The sequence below is a fragment of the Bacidia gigantensis genome (genome assembly GCF_019456465.1).
Source record: "Bacidia gigantensis strain McMullin 20006 chromosome Unknown contig_41, whole genome shotgun sequence".
Classification (NCBI taxonomy): domain Eukaryota; kingdom Fungi; phylum Ascomycota; class Lecanoromycetes; order Lecanorales; family Ramalinaceae; genus Bacidia; species Bacidia gigantensis.
Window position 1 is genome coordinate 17996 of NW_025408611.1, and position 18275 is coordinate 36270.

The 18275-nt window shown below is 48.1% G+C and overlaps 4 protein-coding genes across 4 annotated transcripts; 1 reads left to right on the plus strand and 3 right to left on the minus strand.

The window, feature by feature from the left end:
* Positions 1 to 1177: 1177 nt before the first annotated feature.
* Positions 1178 to 2886, minus strand: KY384_000060 (uncharacterized protein; the record flags this gene model as incomplete). Its single annotated transcript, XM_044808598.1, is given in 2 exon segments — positions 1178 to 2728; positions 2740 to 2886. 2 exon segments carry the CDS (start codon positions 2884 to 2886, stop codon positions 1178 to 1180), a joined length of 1698 nt encoding a protein of 565 aa, XP_044665687.1.
* An 803-nt stretch (positions 2887 to 3689) lies between these two features.
* KY384_000061 (uncharacterized protein) lies at positions 3690 to 4582 on the plus strand (the record flags this gene model as incomplete). Its single annotated transcript, XM_044808599.1, has 2 exons — positions 3690 to 3850; positions 4000 to 4582. The coding sequence occupies 2 exons, from the start codon at positions 3690 to 3692 to the stop codon at positions 4580 to 4582; spliced, it is 744 nt and encodes a 247-aa protein (XP_044665688.1).
* Positions 4583 to 6054: 1472 nt separating this feature from the next.
* Positions 6055 to 8056, minus strand: KY384_000062 (uncharacterized protein; the record flags this gene model as incomplete). Its single annotated transcript, XM_044808600.1, has 7 exons — positions 6055 to 6253; positions 6332 to 6589; positions 6643 to 6921; positions 6972 to 7086; positions 7152 to 7326; positions 7406 to 7936; positions 8021 to 8056. The coding sequence occupies 7 exons, from the start codon at positions 8054 to 8056 to the stop codon at positions 6055 to 6057; spliced, it is 1593 nt and encodes a 530-aa protein (XP_044665689.1).
* A 7633-nt stretch (positions 8057 to 15689) lies between these two features.
* KY384_000063 (uncharacterized protein) lies at positions 15690 to 17967 on the minus strand (the record flags this gene model as incomplete). Its single annotated transcript, XM_044808601.1, has 5 exons — positions 15690 to 16421; positions 16467 to 16705; positions 16755 to 17467; positions 17591 to 17604; positions 17677 to 17967. The coding sequence occupies 5 exons, from the start codon at positions 17965 to 17967 to the stop codon at positions 15690 to 15692; spliced, it is 1989 nt and encodes a 662-aa protein (XP_044665690.1).
* Positions 17968 to 18275: the final 308 nt, after the last annotated feature.

Consider the following 18275-nt stretch of genomic DNA (forward strand, 5'->3'; position numbering starts at 1 on the left):
TTCCCAGCAACAATCGTACCATCCTAAGAGCGAAGTGTCAGTCAAGGCCCTAGATGATTAGATGATGTTGAATATACTGAATGCGCATTTACAATTACATTCTTTTCATTATGGAATTCCGCGAATTGCTTATCTATTAGACAGAAGTTGGGCTTAGCGAGTATAGTGAAACTTATAAAAGGGCATGAGATCTGAAGTGCATATTTGAGTCCAAGACGACTTGAAGGCAGCTTGAAAGTAATTTCCGTCCGAAAATTGCAACTTGTAGGTCTTCACGACATTCAGATTGGAAAAATCCAACGCAGAGAAGACTGGCGCGGGCAAGGAATATAAGCGTGGTAAGCAACCCCTGACTACTACAATCTTGCAAGGATGTCGAAAGGGTGATAGCCCTGTGACGGATGCACGAGACCAACAATCTTACAATGTCACATAAGCTGCGGTAAGTGCATCATTAAGGGGCCAGAACAAATACGACGTTGGTCCGCACGAACAATGACGTTCTGATTACCTCAATTTCTAGAGCTGGCTGCGTTCCCGCCATAACACCATCCCGACCTAGGCAATAAAAACTTCCCAACCAAATTCCTATCCTGCTCGCACGCCCGAGTCGTCCTGAGAGCACCACTTTCTATTATACAAATGATCCTATTTCGGCTGGACGTCTCGCTGCAAAAGCTCTTGATACGAAGATACTCATCGCGTCTCCCTTGTTAACGGACTAATAGAGTATCGCAGGTCCTTACCGTCTCACAAAACTGCCGTTTATGAGATCTATGAGATTTTTAGGCAAAAGGAAAAGTTCTTATATATGCCGAAAATGTGGCGAGAGATATAGAGGAAGATCAGGGAGGCAACGGAGATAGAGTAGCAGGTTAACTGTCGAGCGCGCCCTTTGAGAACTTAGGGATTGAAGAATGAGGATTACGGATAGATATGAGATGATGCTAGAGCCTTCGGATCTGTTTGTTGAAGACTGAAGTAAGTAAACTACATCTAGTCTCGCTTTTTCGCAATACGCTATTTTGCATCACACATTGTCGCCTTGCTTCCTGTAAGCTATTCTTTTTATATACTAGCCCTCTATAATTTGAGCCCATACTATTATCGTTATCATGATTAGACCCAGGGGTAGAGGGGACAGTTATCGTGGACGTTGGTCGGTGATCGTATTGTATCATGTTGCCAAATGTCTCTTGAACCACACAGGCTCGCAGAACTGGAAAACATTCTGCATCCGCTTCACCTGCGCTTTGATCCATTCGAGCTGCCCCTGCCGCAGAGTAATTGAGAGAGCGTCATCCTCTGGCTCCGCAAGGCGCCACACGTTCACCAAGTACGGAAACAGAATCCAACCCCCTGATGCAGCTGCTTGCTTGTGATGACTGGATTTCGAGCCAGGTACGCACTTAGGTACTCCGGTCTTCGGATCGCGCATGACTTTGTAGGGGAAGCTGATCGAAATGCTGTCTGTGGGAGGCTTAGGGACGACACGATCGCCGAGGAAGAATGGTACTGTTCCGCAGACGAAATCAATAACTTTTTGTGCCTTTTTGTTGGTTTTAGAGACAAGCGCCTCATGTTCGCCGTTGCGTGAGAAGTTACTATCGTCCACACATGCCTGTCGGATGATTTGCAGCGCGAGCAAATAGCGCATGGAGAAAAGGACCCACATGTCCCCAAGGTCAAGGTCTTCCCAGACAATACAGCTTGTGCCGTAGAAGCCGGAAATCTGGATCGATTCCTTCACCAGATCACGAGGGACGTACTGGGGTAACCAGTCTGGGTTAGTGATACTCGCTTCCCAATCCAGAAGGAGCTGCTCGACTTGCAACGCTTCTGCAATGATGTCCTTATAGCTCTCTCGCCGCCTCTCGCTTAAGTTCTTGCGCCGTGTCCAAAGACGCTTCTGAACGCGAGACAATTGAACGCATATGTGGTCGAGTTTTGCTGCTTTCGTGTCGTTCATCGATGGATGGCGAAACAAGAAATCTAACCGCTCTGGGAAACCTTCTCGCGAAGAGAGCACATGTGACAGCAGAGTATGGCGCACAGCTGCGGTGAGAATACGGGCTCTCGGTGTCGCGAGATTAGCGAAGCCACGGTGCTCAACTACCGCCAAGGCTCCATATTTGTGTTTTCCGTAGTCGACAGGACTTGGATCATAATGCAAGAGCAGCGCATCATAGACATCGAAAACTAGGATAGTCATCAGGATCGTGTCTGTTGAGCTTTGCTCAGGCTCCTGCAAGGATTTTTGGGTGGTGGCGACTGCTCGAATGAAGAGGCTTCTCACAGCCTGGGCTGTGCAGGCCCATAAGCGCCATATCTTGGCAATATGGACAGTCACCGCACTGGTTGCGAGTCGTAAGGATGATTGGATTGGGGCTTGTAGGTACATTGGTTGCCACAGCTGGTTGAAGCTATTTCGGGACTCTGGGTCGAAAGTTGTTCCTGCATAATGACGGAAGAAGAAACAGAGGGAGATATCCTGCGTATTCTGCGCAAGGGCGTGGGGCACAGAATCATCCAACGCGCTGAGTCCCTGACCAACCATAGCGGCTGATGACCCCTTGTTTTGCAGATCCGAAATTTCTCGGGTTGATAACAATGGCCAGCTTGCTGTAGGATCGAAGACACGTTGCGAGATTCTATTATTTTGATTGATGACCGTGGGACTTGCCGAACCTGTAGGCACGAGCGCTGAATTCTCAGCATCCGACAGCGGCTGCTGTAAACTCGGATGAGCCACTCTGGTACAGACACTCTTTCTTTCCAATCGGCGTTGAATGATCTGATTTTGGGATCTGTGAGCGCCATCAAAAACGTCGCCGTAACCTGGACAATTCTGTTGCCGGCGGATACAGTTGTTGCATGCTGGTTCATTTCGATCGCACTAGTCTTGATCAACTCCCCTGCAATATGATGGTACGAACGGAGAGTCCGACTTTGACTCGGCGAGTCCGGCAAACCTTGCAGCCGCTACTGGGGCCGTGATAAACCATCCGTTTTCCCGAAGGGTCGAGTAGCGTGTTCTCTTCGAGATCACTGTGATAGTTCTACGCAGGTCAAAAAATTTTCACCTTGCTTCGCCTAGACTTGATCACAATACCTACGATCGGCCATGATCGCTCAAGAAATCATCCTGGAACATGACTCATTGCTAACATCGTCTCCTTGGATTCCCGGCGCTCTGTATACATGATGGACAAGCGGGCCAATGTGGTATGTTGTGTATAAGATGCGAGTTGAATTCGCAAGGGACCACTGCAAGAGGCTAGTGCTTATCCTTAGGGCTGACATCGAGCACACTAGCTATCTATGGCTAGCCTGTCTACTTCCGATCTAAGCCTGGGGCTAGACTCAATACGGGACACCCTTGCGATAGGGTTTCTATAAACATTCTGGTGATGCCTGTTCGATAGGGTGAGCTCATTCGCACTCCTTCGAATTGTGGATCTACAAGAATCCTCTCTGATGACGATCTACCGAACTCCAGCCTTGGTGCCTGCTGCGCCCCCATAAATACACGTGCCGACGCGGTGTTTGACACATTCGAGGAGGCACCACAGCCGAGTCAAATTACGGACATCAAGCAGCGTTTCTCAGCTGGGCGGCTTATCTTTCCGATGGCATGGCAGACGGATGGACGTTTGCTCCGAATGTGATGATGGCCGTGGGGCCGTTTCATGGATGTCAATTATATAAACTCTACGATGATTCCCCTTCGAAAATCCCTATCTCGGTTCAACTCCACGATTATCACTCGGATCAAGTCTACAACTATCACTCAGATCAACTCCACATCTATCATTCAGATCAACTCCACGAAAATTACTCAGAGCTACCAGTAATTCATCATGAAGAAGTACCTGACTATCGCAGCATGTTGCATAGGCCTTAGCGGAGCCCTTGCCCTGAACAAGAGGTGTGTTGTTGCTCCTCCAAGTTTCCAAGATCCAGCACGTGTGCAATTCTTCGCTAACACATCGATATTAGCGATGCAGTCTCTTCCAAAGAACCGCAGTACACCGAGTCTCAAATTTTGAACTTCGTCCTAGGCCTTGAACATTTTCAGGACGCCTTCTACCGGGAAGGGCTCAAGAACTTCACTCAAGCCCAGTTCGCGAACTACGGCTTCGATGCCAGCTTCTACTCGAATTTGACAGAAATTGCATCACAAGAGCATACCCATGTCACATACGTGACCACAGAGCTCCGCCGTCTTAAGGCTAGCCCCGTGGCCGAATGCAAGTACAACTTTAACGTCACTAATCCCTCTGTATTCGTCACCACGGCATCTCTGATCGAGTCGGTCAGCGTCAGCGCTTACATCGATGTACTATCTCAACTCAGAGGCTCTGCCTTCCTCAAGGTCTTCTCGTCTGTCTTAGCCGTTGAGGCGCGGCATTCGTCCTTCATACGCGCCGCGCTCGGCAATCAGCCCTTCGCATCTCCATACGACACCCCAATCGATCTTGATGAGGCTCACACCCTGGTTGAACTCTTCACCGTGTCGTGCCCAGAGGATAATCCTCTTGGCCTCAAGGTATCTCATCATGCGCTTTTGGATACATGGTGACACTGCTGATGTGCAATGGGCAGAATTATTCCACACTTTCGTCATCGTTTAGCAACTTCGGAGCCGTTGGCAGAGAAGTTACCTTTGTGACGTACGGTCAAGATATCAAACTCAAGTCCGATTCCGACCCACTTTACGCTGCCTTTCTAACCCTCATGGGTCCAGTATTCGCTCCGTACGTATCCTTGCCCCTCTTGAATCCCTGACCTTGCATCACTGTTCTTAACCCTTTCTACTGTCCCTCTGCGTTTGGTGATCGGTTTCCTTGTCGGCCATACTGACATCATCTCGCAGAACCATCCGTCTTCCTAACAATGGAGGATTCAACACTACGATACCTACAGCGCCAGAGGGCTACCCTCCCCTCAATGGCTTGACATATGTCGTCCTCTCGAGCTCGAATACTTGTTTGACGGACGACAATATCGTAGCTGGCCCAGCTACCATTGAAGTTCATCGTTCCTAACTCTGACTTGCCGAAAGAGGGACTAATATAGATAAAGAGCTGGCTGCGCTTTCTCGCTTTACGGAGGATCACATGGCCAGTGTTTAATGATGAACTTGGTGGAAATTTTCGACTTCTCTGATGTACCATTCGTTTGACGCTCATCGATTTGTAGTTTTGTTCATGTGTTGTCTTCGCCGCGTGAAGCACGCCAAAATCCAGTGATAGTAGCTTCACGAGCGTATCATGATCCGAGTTTATTGAAAGTTCCCAACAGCGCGAACGTTCCTGGATCCATGAGTACTCTCTAGACTCGGGGCTTTTCTAGATGAATCATATTTCCGACAAACCTTTTTTCATATCAAAGCACAACTATTATAGAACAACTTCAAATTCTCACAACATATTCAATGCATCAGGAACATAAGACAAATAAATCTTCAAACTAATTCAGCGTTGTTCGAGGGGTGAAATACTGAAGAATCAGATTCGGGCCTTTCCTAAAATGTTAGAAATATGATTTACGTAGAAAAGCCCTGGGTACAAGACCATGGGGTGGGTGATTTAAGGGCATAGGTAAACCAGAAATGCCTCTCAATTCGCAATCCCATCTGGAGTCGACATGATGACCCCTACTAAGAACAGGAATATGAGACAAAAGTGAGGATGCAGTCGAGAATCCTGATTAATAACACGCCCGAGTGTTCGTAATATCGCTCTCGTGAGCATCAACAAGAAGATTTCATTCTCAATCTATTCTTGCAGTACAGACATGGTGTTTCTAGCCTCAATAAACAAGAAATCGTCCCTTCTCTGCTATAAGCTTGAACAACTCTCTAGACCCTCTAAAACTCAAGTGTCTTTTACTGCACCAAAATTTCTCCATCCAAGGTCCCTAAATCTCAGGTGTCCCCTAAAAGAGTCACTGACGACGTGTCCCTCTCTACAAAGCTGGGTGCCCTAATTTCATTGTGACATGGTCTCTCATCATAGTCATGATAAAATGCAGCTTCGTTGTTAAACAGACTCAATTGCAAGGGTAGTGAGCCGTCTTCTTGTTCCCGCACCAATTCTTCCACGCCTCATCGTATCCGCAAATAGGGATCGAGACAATACCAGCAGCTTCGACGCCATGATCAAAGATGTCAGAGACCCCATCTGCAGTGCTGGGATCAATCGCTGCGCCACCATTTTGGTTGCCAGCTTTGGCGTATGTCGCCACAGCACTGTTGGTAGCACGCTCGTCAGTCCCTGTTCACAGAGCGCAATCGAGGGGATCAATGGGGTATGTGAATTGAGCTTACGCGGCGGCGATATTGTCCTTAGTCAAACCTCCCCATTGCTTTCCGTCCAACGCATCCAGGCCCGGCGGTACCTCGAGCGTCCTAAAGGTGGGCAGAGCGGGCCCGAACTGGCTCGAACCTTGCACAGTCCCGCTGCCAGATACAGAGAGCACGTGGTAGATCTTGTTGTTGACACACGTTTTCGTTTTCTCGGCGTCACCGGCAACGAGGTATTTTGCATCCACTTTGTCGTCTGACCCGCAATCGATACCGGTGTTTCTGCAGTACAACGTAAGCTTTGGGCTCAATCTCGTCCGTAACAATGCCCTTACATCACGACTGGATGGATGTCTCTACTACTCAGCGCCCATGCTTGCGGAATCATGTAGGCGAATATAGCTTGCGAGATCGCCTCGCTGACAACTACGTCGTCGAGTAGTACGCCAGCTTGGAGACATTTGCCTCCGTCGATCAAATCGTGTAGTTGTTTGATGTCATCATCCTTTCCGCTGAACAACCCTTCATTGATGGCACTGAGGGTGTTGGCCCATACTTCAACAAAGTCACCCAAATTCTTTTCCAAGGTGTTTTGGTTGTTCAAAGATTCACCACTGTAAAGACCCTCAGTATGACAGTCGCCGTCAACTAATGTATAACTTACGCGACAGAGCCATCCTTAATCAACGTGACTCCATTGGATACAAGCGGATTGACACTATCTTTGATCGTGCCTAGGGTGTTGGGATTGGCTTTGAAAAACGGAATTTTCTTGAATGCTATGAGATAGAGCAAATGTGTCAGTTGGTGTGTTCTCACAAGAGGTATCGCATTGTCATCTCACCAGCATTCCACAGGGGCGACACAGCGAGCGCGAAGCTCAGGCCAATTAGGTCGAGGACTAACTTCCATGCGTCTACACTCGGATCGATAGGCGCGAAGGTAGAAGCGAATTCCCCAACCTGGGTCGTGATCTGACCTTCCGCCTTTGTAAGAGAATCATAGATGTTGTAGTTCAACTGATCATAAGTCAATTCCTGGCGTGTAAAGGGGTGAAGTCTGAACAAGCTTGGTAGGGTAAGGGAACGAAATGCTTACACTGCTAATTCCAACAAATGAATTCAGGATTTCGAAGCCTGGGACGTAGCTCGCAGGTGGATCGACACACAGAACATCCTGGTTGCATCCATTCTTCGCACTGAGAGCACCGCACCCCATATTATCTGGCCCGTGGAAGAAGTTGGAGATAAGCTGGGGAAATGTGACTCCCGCGGTATTTGTGGCGGTCGCAACGGCCGACACGGCAGCATCCCAGGCATCGTTACAGTCGAGTTTCGTCCACCGCTCTTCGGGGTTGATAGTCGCGTCCGTCACGGCAGGATTAGTGCAGGTAAGAGTCTTCCAGTCAGCGTCGATGTTGTTAATGGCGAGCTTGATGTCTGTAGAACCCGCCACGGCTTGGGCCTTATCCGAGGTTGTGTCTGACGCCTTCGCTATAGCTGAGCTGGTTGTGGAGGAGGCGGCTTGATCAGCGGCTTGTGGTAGGGAAAGAACGACCTTGGCTGTGATGATGGACGCAAGAGTGAAATAGAAAGCTGTGCAGTAGACTTTCATCCTTGCGATATTGTTCTGTTACTACTTTCCAATGACCTTGCGTAACAGTCGATGCTCTGATCCCCGGCGCAGCAGACTGTCTGAAGAGACCAAGTTTACCTGGCGATCAAAGCCTTTTATTGTTCCGTATGACATAATTTGAACATCAGCTAACTTCGATCAGGGCCTAACAAGCCTTCAGGTCGACTTGTTGGTCTTCCAAAACATTCTTTGCGGCACTTAAGCATGTTAAAAGCATTAATAACATTGTACAGCCCCAGTCGTCTGATAAGCCGGATGCAGGCCAATCACATTTGCAGGTTTAAGCCTTTGTCATCGAGTTGTGCAGGGGCTGCAACAAAGTTCAATAGACAATAATGACGAGACCTGATGATCGAATGAGACGCCTCTGCTCAAGGCGGGCCTGCGTATGTTGGCCCCAGCGTTGATCCATGCCGCACGTGGGGTATACTTCTCATGCATCATCGCATTGAGATAAAGCTACATAACCTAATTAAGCAGACGATGAATTCAGAAAGAGTTGGTGAAAAGGATTGAAGCCTTATGCTTGGAGCAGACGTTCTCAACTTTGTGACTAAGGTCGCACTAGAGATGCCACGACCAGTACCCAGGCGAAGCTTTCCGAGCCAAGCAGTCATGATATCGTTTCATAATGTTCAAAATGTCTTTAAAATATTCATAATCATTGACCAGACGAGATTAAAGCATGAAGATCGCACCAGCACTTGACAAAAGTAATTTGCTCAGGTCTTCAAAAATTGCACAGCCCTGCGCTCAATAAATTAATTCCAGGATCCCATCGTGCGATGTCATATGCTGCCGAGAGATTAAAAATCCCCAACCTAGTTGATTCAGCCTAAGCTTTTGCTGATATGATAAACGTGGGCTTGGAATGCGCTGTCATTGGAAAGTTCTCTTACTGCGGCGCAGTCCCGTAGCTACCTTACTAGGTGTTTCAGCGACTTCGGTGTAGATCAAACGTGTGTGACTGCAGAGATCTGATAGGATATCGATAATTGAATAGTGGCGTAAGATTATTTGCGTAGTTCCCATGACGTGGGGAGGTGGTTTCATGTCTATACAATCCCCGATGTCGCTCCATTGGAGACCCACGCCAAAGCGGCCAGCTTTTGATAAACATATCGGCTGTACAATCTCTGTGATGATACCAGATTTTGCACGCTTTATGCGACACCTTAAAAAATCTGGAGTAATATATGAAGAGCCTGGAGTGGAGTCGTTACGAAGGCTTAAACATCACTGCTGCGGGAGACCGAAGGCCACGAGCATTTATGGCTGCATGATAGGATCACCAAATCCATAGCTAATGTTGGTGACTCCAGGAGGCCATGGGAAGTTCGCTGATCTTAGGACCTTCGAACAAGTATTGTGGTATGTACTGAAGTGAAACATATTGGCTGCCTTCACCCAATGTACGGTCTTGCTGGCTCCAGGGCCTTGGACATCGATCAGCACGTATGATTCATATTCCTTGAAAAATTGCGACATACCGCACATGCAGGGTGGATGTCGCTTGTTTCGCTCGTCTGGTGCCCATCTCGAGCCTGCAGGGTGATCTTTGTACTCAGTGGTGTTGTGATTGAACGCCCAGTTTGTCCCGTGATCCGAAACATAACAGACAGGTAGAGTCCAGCTTCCGGGATATCGGCCAGCGCAGTCTAGAACATCAGAGCATCCAAACGGCACGACTGAAGCTTGAAAAAGGCTGCTTGTCGCCTTGACTGAGTCTAAATCAAAGGGACCCCAACTATTGGCAGATTGTCTGTTCAGGCGGAATGTTTTCGCAGATGCTTCAGCCACCCACTGGTGATCGTTAGTATGAGACAGTCACCATCACGGGGAACGTAGATGTTGGTGTTCCGGCATACCGTGAAATTAAGACCGACCTCGGGCAATCTTGCTGCACCCCATGGATCGCCTAGGTAGCCATTGAGTCTCGGGTTTTATTCTATGAAGTTGTAGACGTAGTAAACACCTCCATCACCACAGTACTTAGAAGTCGCTGGACCGGACTGATCCATCACACATCTGCTATTTTTGCCCTCAACATTATTCGAGTTGATAAACAGGACCCACATTTTATTTGCTTGGAGGCGTTTTCCACAATGCATCGATAGCGCGAGAGGTGATCTCGATGTCTATGTTCGCTTGTAGATTACTAAACCTTGATAACGCTGATGAATTCACCCAAACGCCATCTTTTATCATCTCTGCAAGAGTAATATCGTTGACTCTGTCTCCTCGAAAGAGACTGGTAGTTGCGTTGTCGAGTGCATTCGCGAATTGTTCGTACACCGCTTCAGCAAAGGGGGCAAACTGTTTTTGTGCGAAGTTTGGATCCTTGGATCTGCTGATCGAATTCGAAAAGAAAGAGCTGAAAGCAGATAAGGCCTGTGCCGAGGCCTCGAGTCCCCCGCCCAATGGTGCAAGTCCGGAGAAGAGGCTCAACACAGGTCCAATGCCGGACAATAATTTGTCAAAAAAGTCATTTGCATTCGGGGTTGGGTAGAATCATCAATGCTGAAAGCGTTGAGGGCTGTAGCTGCGAGTGCTTGGCCGAGTGCAAACCATTGATTGTTGAGCTGCCGAGTTATGTTTTGCAACGAATTAAAGACCAGGAAGCCCCAGCGTGACCGCAATACCCCCTTACCTTGCGAATATGAAGCCCTTGAGCCAACATCTGAATACCTAAAGTCTTCTTCACAAGGTTGTTCTAAGGTACAATCATAGGTACCTTCACCAAGAAGTTGAAGTCCAAGTCGCTTTGTTAAAGAGTCACCTGTATGGGGTTTCGGCCACCACATAAAAGGCGCGATGTCCGGCGTTTCATACATGTGGCTAGTCATACCAAGGGGAGGACAAGCTCTCGGATCTATTCTCTGATCATAACCCCCCTGAACGAAAGAATTTGATGAGTAATCAGTATCGGCGTCCACCCAGCCAGTTTTTGAGAGTTCCCAAACCAAGGTTTTTCAAGGGGCACCTTGGGCTGTACAAATTCCGATTGGCACCAGGTCTATTTGGCACACAAAGTTTCGTGCAGCTGGTTGTGTTCCGGTGCTGGAATCCCAGAAACAGTCGCTGAAAGCATTACCCGCCGTTACTTCAGGAGAGCCTTCTTGCTCCAGGTCGATGCCTGCCAACGCTCCAATCAAGCAGAGATAAAAAGGTCCACAAGTATGGGCATTTGATACTTTAAGTCCATCCGTGAGTTCGGAAAGAGGGCATTGCTTGCCTTAATGAGGGAGCAAGACGTGGCTGGCTTTGCGAAGTAGCTGAAGCAAATTACCAAATAGACCGTAAGTACTTTGCCAAGTATGTGATTCTACGTTATCTTGGCCGGAATAAGCGTAATAGAGACGCCCGAGCTCTCGGTCACCCAGTTGCGTTGGAACGTTCTCAAAGCCATTCAATAGGTCAAAACTCTGCAGTCCATTTGAATTAGATGACGAGGCCAAAGGGTCGTCTGGAGTTGGTATCTCGTTTGGAACATCTTGCTGCCCAAAATAAACTTGCCACCACCTTACCTCCAGCGACGAGACTATGGAAGTTAAAAGGATAATCAAAGTAAGTATCATTTCTGGAACTAGCTTTCAGGCTCGTTGATTTGTGCATCAATGGTCGATGGTACTATAATTTGGGGTCTCTAGTCATTTGAAAGTTCGATCTTGGTCGTAGTGAAGAAAAGATATACTTCAAAGTATACCCTAGCGTCAACATTTAACGTCAGCCTACCAGTCAATACTTGATGAATGAAGTTGAGCTGTCTCTGTTCATACATAGCAATTGCAGAACTCTCTATCTCGATTCAATGTAAAGCCACGTCAGCATCCTACTTCTGCACTTCTGCTTGCCGGGTGGTCCTCGTGCCTGCGATGTAAAGTTTTGTTGGGCGAGATGAGTCGCATCACAGGTAAGACACCATGCACCGACCGGTGCGAGAGCCTATTTGTCCCAACCTCTTTGATTTGACTTGCTAATACTAATATGTGCACCACCGGCCCTATCACCAAAGCACCTGTGCTCTGACTTTGTCGCCACGAAGGCCGGGCAGGTACCGCTGTACGGCACGGCACATATCCGACAACCTTGCGACAGTAGGTCAACCTTTGTCTCGACTGTGCAATGTCCAAGTGCTCGTCCAAAATACCTCAATTGCCTGTTCTCGTCGATAATGCTGTCGCTGGATGAGGAAATCATGGCCGAGATAGCGATATTTTTCCGTGGTGTAGGCGAAGATTATGAGGCGTGTAGCCAAGCGGAGATTTCTAGGACAATGTAACGGGGGAATGCTGCCGTATACAGCTCCTGCATTGCAGGTGGCGTTGCCCCTTCATGTGCACACTATCGCTTTTCTCTAAGCTATCTAATTAAGGGGACGAAATGAGGGGCTGCTCCCTATGCGAGTATGCTACCTGTGAGGCTGAACATGTCTTGCTTGATATTTTCATTCTCTTGTTGTCTAAATATACATCGGATCATCAATACCAGGAGTCTCCTGCCGATCCTGCGTCGGGAGAAGGGGCTGCAGACCCGTCTTTTGTGACGCACCAGGTGTAATTCTGCGCTTAGAAGTGACGCTGACCATATCCCTTGAATATCTCAAATACCTCGCCAAAATCATTATGCGGTAACGTGCTGCATATTTGATGCAGTAATGATCCAAGTGGGTCAGAACGCCGAATTTGCATGTCATGGTCCGAAGCGCTTCAGGCAATTTCAATGACGCGCTATTATTGGGCGCAAAAAGAGCTCAAGTTCGCGCCGCTCATAGGCCTCCAATCCTTTTAGTAGTTGCGGGCTACAGTGTGAGTCTGTGCCACAAGCGTCAACGCGGTGCAACCAAGATTACATTGAAGCCTTGCCAGCTAATTGCGGTGAAGGCAAGGAGTAAGCGAGATGCTGCTCCTTTGCGATGTCTTGTGTCCATGCGCTGTCTCTTTTGCCATTGATATCAGACGTTCACTGCCCGATACAATCTGCAACCTGAAAACTCGCTTACGGATGACATCTTCACCACGTGAAATGGTTTTTACGATTCTTGGAATCGTCTTCTTTCTCACTTTGCCCGCTCAGCTCTCAGCGCAAGACGATAGCATCGACGAAGCATTCAGTAGCCCCGATCTAAACTGTACCACAGGCTTGTCAACAGCATGGCCGAAGGTTTGCGATTGTCTTGTCGCCTCCTTGAAGATGCCCCGTAGCACAACACCAGTCATATTTGGAGCAACGGAGCCTGGACTCAGCGGACAAGAGATTCTTCCGCAGAGCTTTTCCAGCGGCAGATGTAGTATCAAAGTCGACCTACGAAGTGGGCTTAGTCAGGCGCAAAGCTCGTGGCTCTGGATCAACATGGCGGTCGACAAGCTAACCTTTGCTTGCTCAATGGTCTTCAATGTTCCAAGGAGTCAAGGTACAATTGCGTTAGACAACATTCTTATCTCGTTGAACAAGCTATCAAAGGACGACAATTTAGAAAGTTAAGAAAACAGAATAGGAGGTATTCTCTTCCCCACTTTGTTTGTTTTTCGATTTCTCGCCGGGGTCTACATGGAGAATGTTCCCAGGTGAGGGTCCGTCTGAGAGCGGTCTTCGCTCTCCTCAGATCCCAGACGAACACATTGCAGTTTTTATGGTTCTTTCCACTTTCGCACATGTGTGCCAACATTTCACGCAAAGTGTGAGGCTTCAGCAACAGTGCCCCAGTTGCAGCACGCTATATAACAATCACGGCCTTGTGGGTCTCTCGAAAGCAGCGATATATGGTCATGGCGCTTCATGGATCTACATACAATTGCCCTTACGCTAGCTACCTCGTCGGCGAAGGAGAAGAGCCTTAGTCAAAAAAAACGAGAAAGCGCACATACTAAGTTTCGGCTTAGAATCCCAAGACGTGTTGGTGATTTCGCACAGTCTCTTCCAATGACGTTATGTAAATATGTCACACGAATGTTTTCTCACATATGCACCCTACTACGTCATGCTTCTTGGGAAGGCAGGGAACAAGCAGACCACCATTTCTCCGTTGCCATACATATCACAGATGACGCAATTCTACATCGAAGATGCATAAGCCAAGTATCGTTTCGTTGGACCGCAGAAAGGACTTCATACTTCACTAATGCGATGATATACAAGTTGAGGTTCGACAACTTGACGTCGTATTTCGCCGCAATCAACAGCGGAAACATTTCTGACTCAACTATATCCCCGTAACGTGCGTGTTTGGTGTCCCTACCCAAATTTGGATGTCCAAAGAGCCTAAGAACGATCCCACTTCTCGAGCCTTTCTAATTGTTAAAATATGACTCAGAGAGCTACCGTCTGTCCATACTCCGTCAACACCACATTCCACGTCGTATACGGCGGTGGCTGCCCTTCTGGCACTCTATAATAAGAAAAATTGAACGTAGGCACATATCCTTCATCTTTCCACAGCTCGATGAACTCATAGATATAACCGAGTTCTTACGCCCACAGTATATTCGACATGCCGCCCATTTCAGGGGTTTCGGTGGCGCCTCGGATCTGGAACGGCTCCAAGCCCGGCACGCCGGTGATATGGTAATCGAGCGGCCACGGCGTGTATTGGTCTTCGGAATACTTTCGGTGGAATAGGGCCTGCGCGCGGTAGTCGTTGGTGAGTCCGTGGGGGGAGGGGCAGGTGGAAGGGCTGTACGAAGAACTCACATCTTTGTATTCATCCAGGATGAATTCCCTCATGAAACGTAAGGCTGTGTCGTAAGGCATATGGGGTGTGCGATAGTCATGAGCGACATAGTGGTAATTTCCGATGGTCAAGGTCCAGGGCTCGGGGGCTGACCTAAATGAGGCACCACATTTGAAGCGCTTATATTGCTTCTTGCTGCATCGAAACGACTTCTTAGCGCCGCGTCAAAGGTGATGCTCTGAGTGACAGACGGAATCACGTGGGGAACGAGACTCAGCAGTGTAGGGACAAGATGCGCGCTCAACATCCTTTCTAATATCTTTTGGAGATCGCACCAAGTTTGAATATGAAAACAAGGACTGTGTCCGTGCATTGCCAGCGCTTACAACGTGATATTGGCAGACGCTAGAAATATACCTAAAGGATTCCTCAATTGAGAACAGATACTTAGCCGATAGTGCGCGGAAATGATCATGCCTTATCTGATTGTCTGTGACTAATACTGGCGTACAACTGGAGACAATGTTCGGCCAAGAAAAAAGCCAAGGACAATTGATGCTGTAAAACTAAGCCTTAACTATCGTTCGGGGGACGAGTCTCGCTGCGAGCTTAGCTTCCCTGCTTAGAATTTCACCCCCAACCACAGTGTCGCAGCCCAGACGATACACTTTCGTGAAGGCATTTCATAACACTAAAGGTAGACCTGTAGACCGCACCCTTAGCCGACATTTTTGACACCAAAGCGTATGTTTGATCCACCAGTACATTATGAATGTCGTAAATTATGGTCTTTCAATTAATAGATGCAGTGAATTTTTGGTGTTCTGATCCGTGGGCATGTCTGTGATACATTCGCTTCGCGCGGACGCTAGTCCTGATTGAAAACTAGAGTGTCCGAAGAAGCTTAGGGATACTCCCGTAGCTGAGACTCTATTTATGCTGCCCTTCGGGAGCTCATAGAACCTGATCACTTTTGGGAGAAGTGATCAAACTTTTCAGCCAACAACCAAGCCTGGCTACCCTTCCTTAGTTCGTAGATCCCGGCACGCTTCGGAAAAGATTGCAAGTAGAAACTAGCTACCCCTGTGCTGTATTGGACCCGTAGACAAGGCTGATGGTATCGATACCTGTCGGCCCATTTGCAGGGCGAAAGTAGAATTGTCCGTTCAAAGGTCTCTTAGTGCCCTGAACGACCGCAGACCTGGTGACAGCACCTTTCAATGGATCGTTGGCCAAATCCTCAATGCCAACGGATCTTTGCTCTAACTCTGCGTCATTGGATATTTTGCCTTCGTCTTCCGTATTATTAACAATGATGACCTCAATCTTGTCATCGGTCTGAGTCTTGTCCGCCTCAGCGTCCGATGCTTCAATGTTTGCAGCCTTGGACGTATCAACGTCACTACCCATATCTTCCTTCAGGTTGCCAATCTGGCGTAGTTGCACGGTCGATTGAAGAGAATCATTGGATCCTGATTGTTGATACGAAAAGGTTACATACACGTAGTCGATATGCACAAACGTGGCTAGGACCGGTGATTTATTAAACGTCCAAGTAGGATACATGTCGTACGTTGTTTTTGACCAATTTTCCCACCGTGTTACAAGAATCTCCTGTAGTAAGGTGCATTTTTTTGCTTGATACGCAGCCCAAGTATCTTTTTGTTCCTTTGATGCCGTACCTTCGTTTCCTGGATTGTAGGGTTCCTTACCTCCGTTGGCGGTCCTGATTCCATTGACATAATTGGCTAATGCGATGGTGTACTCTTGAATTATGCCTGGCTCATTCGGGGGCTTATAATTCGCATACTGAGCCTCTAGCCATTGAACAAAAGCAAACTATAATGTGTCAACGGCGGTAGGCGAGGTTTTCTTGTCCTTGTACGTGTTGGTGAATTTGTCAGGATCCGTCAGCTTGTTTTTGACCCTCCGGAGACCCTTTGTCTGGACACCCTTTACCGTGTCTTCTTTAACAAGCCCGAGCTGGTATGGGTAACATGGTGCATGTAGTTTCTTTGTGATTTTATTGTCCTCGCTGTCATATGCTTTCTTGCAGAAAAACCAAGCATCAAGGTAGAGTATGATCTCAGGAACTAAATGTATTGTCAGCATTTACGAGAACCCCAAGTAAAAAGAGCTGACCTGGGTGACCGTGATCGACACCAGCAGAGTAGATGACATGATCCGGGCGTGCCTTCTCTATGAATTGAGGGCCGGTCCCGGCTGCTGAGCCATGATGTCCCCCCTTGATGACTTGAATCTTCTCCGTTCTAATGAAGTTCGCAACCTTGAGCTCAGCGGGCCATTCTGCATCACCGGCCGTATACAGGGACACTTTAGGACTCTTCTCTTTATCTTTGTTCTTCCACACTAGAAGCAGTACTAGACTTCCCGGGTTCTTCCCGTCTTTGGAACTAAGGACGCCTGGATCATTGATTACCATTGTCTGAATGACTGGAGAATTTTGAGACGCAGGGTCTGTAGTGGGCAGAACACTTCGGAAAGCCACGTCAGATGCGACAGGCGTGGTGTTGCCGATTAATACCGAGTTCGCTCCAACGACGTAGAGACCGGGCGTACCTCCGTATTTCGACCAGTCTTCGCCATTCCAAGGATCATTAGACGTAATTAATGTCGAGAGATCTGTGATTAGGTCCCAGGTCTTCCCCGTTAGCTTAGCAGCGTTGAAAACATTCCGGCCAAGAAGCTCATCGGTTGTTTGGCACAACTTGAATTGATCCCCCAGTACGATTGAGTTCTTGAACCCTGTCTTTACCGGGTCGAACGGCCATTGCAAATATATTGTCGACAACGGCTTGGGCGGGACGGAGGTGTTATCGTATTTGAGATAGACCCTTTAGCCCGGTACCTTTACGCCCTTTTTATCCACATTCGGATTGAGCGAACCATCAGAAAAATCAAATATGCCCCTGCAGATAGGTGTCAATAGGTGAAGCGCATGGAAGGGAGCGGCGTACATACTTGGCATGATCTTATGAATCGCGATAAGAATTAAATCAAGCATGACTGAGACGAGAACTTGAAAAGTTTGGTTGCAACTCACTGCATCCAAACGTGAAATAACCACGGCGTCAAGTTTCAATCGGTCGTTAATATCCGATACGTAGGTATAAGTCCGCTCGATCTCGATCATCGTTTTCTCGATCAGTTGAGCAGTCGTTTTCGTTCCAGAGCCTCCATCGATCAAGACGGCACTCTTGATGGTGCCAAGCAGAGGAGGATTCTTTGATACATCGGTGGCGAGTCCCTTGAGCACCAGTAATGCTATTGCAGCGTCCCCCTTGTTCGCAACGGAGCAGTTGAGCTGGTAGAGATCGACCTCGTACCGCTCCATCTAGAGCTATGTAGGTGATATCCCGTTGCACTTATGCCATCCTCACAGGCAAATTCTGGATTTCGGACGTCTCAAGCAGGCAGAATGCGTTTCTGGTGGCAGTGAAAGGGCCTTACGTGACGAAAAGCCATTGTCGTTGAGAACATCAGGGGTTCCGGCTCCCAGCTTGCTTAAAGCATTAGGAGCCAGTGCACCAGTAGCATCCAGTAGCATTCAGTAGCATCCAGAGTCCGCATGCCCTCCAGCTCTCGCAGCTTGCGATAGGACCAGTCTTATTGGCCGGTACTTCCCGCTTCGCGTGACGCGAG